Below are 2,918 nucleotides of genomic sequence, written 5' to 3' on the forward strand. Positions count from 1 at the left end.
CAGTGTTTCGTCAATAGGCCATTGGGAAAGGGACTCGTAGATCAGCGGAATCCCACTACTAATTTCAATTTACTTATTTATCTATAAATTTATACATTAAATATCGTATAATCTCATTGACTCTGAATGCTTGATTGATTGCTATCTTTTATCCCTGACAGTGGCAGCATAGGTATCAGCTTATTCATAAGAAATATCTTTTTTTTTTTATGAATCCTGTTTGAGAACTGCATCTTTATGTATGTAACCTATTTTAGCCCTAGAACCTAACCCATCCTGTTGGATAACGCTATCGCTGATGATTGAGCAAAAGTTACAAGCCATTATTAGTTTGTTAAAGTCAACGTCTAGAATAACAAGACATCATTGATATGTTTAGCAATAGAATTTGATGCGCACCAAGAGGAACAATGACAACAATACATAAGTAATGGTTAAGTATTGTTGTCCAAAACATCGATGTTGGATAATTTTTCAAGTCGCACTTTTTGATACATGCAACAGACAGTACAGTTATCTTTCAGAGTTTTGATGGTCAAGGATATTCATAACGATATAGGCATAACGTCAAAGAGATTGGCTAATTAGAAGAGGAATAACCACATCAGTTAAGTATGCAATAAGGATTTTCAGCTGGACACCGGTAAAAATCTGATTTATTTGTCAACGATCTTATCCTCTGTGACTATGATGACGTCAGCTAAACTTGTCGATATGAATGTTCATAAAGGAAGGAATTTATATTAAAAATATGTACTCAGGCTGTTGAATAAACATTTCGTTGAGATATAATCTCAACGTGATGGATTCATCAATGTATCTCAAACTTTTCGTTGATGTAAGCGTCTATTTTAGAGAATCATTTTTGGCCGAATTGAGATGATCTCGAGTGCCGGCACCACGAACTTTTTTTAGCATTTTATCATATGTTTTTTTGGGGAGAAAGGAGAGAACTTTTTAAAGTCTGCGCAGAATAGTGGAATGTGTTCTTTGTGCCTTAGCCTACTTGTACTTGGCCTCATGATCAAAGACCAATTTCTCCGCAGGTCCCAAGCCTCAGAGGGTGTGGATTTGGTGGTCAGTTTGCATTTAGTGGTCGGCCATTATGGTGTTCGATGCGTGCTGTCTCAGCCAAGAGGAGGCTGAACAGAAGGCTAGATCAAGGAAAATAGATAGACAGATAGCTCAAGAAAAAGTTCAATATCGTCGGCAGGTGAAAATCCTACTTTTGGGGGCTGGAGAAAGTGGAAAAAGCACGTTCTTAAAACAAATGAGAATCATCCATGGCAAAGACTTCGACAGTGATGCATTGAATGAGTTTCGCCCAATCATTTATGGAAACATTCTAAAAGGGATGAAGGTGTTAGCTGATGCCCGAAGGAAGTTGAGACTTGAATGGCAAAATCCATCCAACCAGCAATACGCAGAAATTATTTTAAACTTCCAAGCGCCACAACACATCGACACAGACATGTTCTTAGGGTACTTCGACTGTGTGAAGAGACTCTGGCGGGATAAGGGAATTCAAGATGCTTACGACAGAAGAAGAGAATTCCAACTGGTAAGTCACTGCGTAAAGCTTTTAGAACTCGGATATGGAGGTAAAATTACGACCTATAAGAGCTGTATCACAACCAGGAAAGAGCGGCTTCTGCAACAAGCAACCGCAAACAAAGTATTGCTCATACAGCACGCGATTTTCGCTGATTTCCGAAAGTGCTGGTTCTTGAAGAACATCATTGTGTTTCTGAGTGGCACGTGTCCTTTGTGTATTTCTTGTAGTCTGGTATGTCTTTTAAACAGAGATGTCGTGCACGATCGCATGAAATTGAGTGATTAATTTTTGCAACTGACGCATGGCCTGAAAGGGAAATCAAACTTGGCATGGTTTGCCAAATAATTGAGCTAAAGTCTCAAGGTCACATCGATCTTGTGTTTTGTTCTTTCAAGCAAATCGCCTGATCGAACCATTTAGCCAGAAGAGTAGGTTTTTCGTTGCTCCGATGTAATGAAATTGGTCGTTAAAATACATTTCGCCGACCTTCAACCAAAAGTACAAAAAGGGAGAATTAAGTGGACATTCATTTGTTTTGCGTAAGCTAAGTTTGACTCCCTTTTATTCGTTCCTCTTTTCAGGGAGATTCTTCCAAATATTTTTTTGACAATTTGGAACGGGTTGGCCGGCCGGTAAGTTATTTTGCTTTTATTTTCATCTTTTTTCTCCCACATGTACTGTAAAGAATATTCAGTGGATGGCAGTTTGGTCCCTTTCGAGGGTAAACACACGGACAAATCGTTATCATTATAAGCAATGTGCACTGTCGATTCCTTTTTTTATTTGGTTCTTTCTAAAGGTAAGAGGTCGTCAATTCCTCTTCGGTGGATTGTAATCCTCTGTAAGGAAGGCAAAAGATTTCCCTATCATATTTAGACGACACTGTTCCAAACTTTTCCTGTCATGGTTTCAAAACAACCTTTGCAAATACGGGATCGGTTGCCTTTTTAAGATTTTGACAACTGTGTGAAATATGGCCAGTTTCTGTGGCTTTTTGTCTTCTGATAGAAAATGACGGCAGCATTTCAAGCTAAACCTTCCTTGGTGGTGTCGTACATGTAATGTGCTATCAGCTGAGAGTTGTTTTATTTGTGACCAATGTTAAGTGATTTATAGGAGTTCTTAAAGTGGCAACACAAAGGTATTTACTAAAACACTCTCCAAAATCACGAGTAGAGTTTAATTTGATGAGTACAATAATTAGATCTTACAGAACTGAAATGGGCAGAAGTTGCAATTGTGAACCCTTTGTCAGTTTTGCATGAGGGAAACTGGCAATTGTCAGAGCCATGGCAAATGGTTGCATAAATATCGGTGGAAATGATAATAATAATATTATTTTCATAAAGACAAGCTTTCAACT

At 38.3% G+C, this 2,918-nt stretch overlaps 1 protein-coding gene across 1 annotated transcript in view; it reads left to right on the forward strand.

The window, feature by feature from the left end:
- Positions 1–1,072: 1,072 nt before the first annotated feature.
- Positions 1,073–2,918, forward strand: part of LOC137970293 (guanine nucleotide-binding protein subunit alpha-12-like) — a 16,501-nt gene continuing 14,655 nt past the window's right edge. The window contains exons 1-2 of the mRNA XM_068816816.1: positions 1,073–1,561; positions 2,137–2,187. Coding sequence (XP_068672917.1) covers positions 1,106–1,561; positions 2,137–2,187 — 507 coding nt within the window. The 5' untranslated portion in view covers positions 1,073–1,105. The remainder of the gene's footprint in view (positions 1,562–2,136; positions 2,188–2,918) is intronic.

This window comes from Montipora foliosa, chromosome 9 (assembly GCF_036669935.1).
Source record: "Montipora foliosa isolate CH-2021 chromosome 9, ASM3666993v2, whole genome shotgun sequence".
In the NCBI taxonomy this organism is placed as follows: domain Eukaryota; kingdom Metazoa; phylum Cnidaria; class Anthozoa; order Scleractinia; family Acroporidae; genus Montipora; species Montipora foliosa.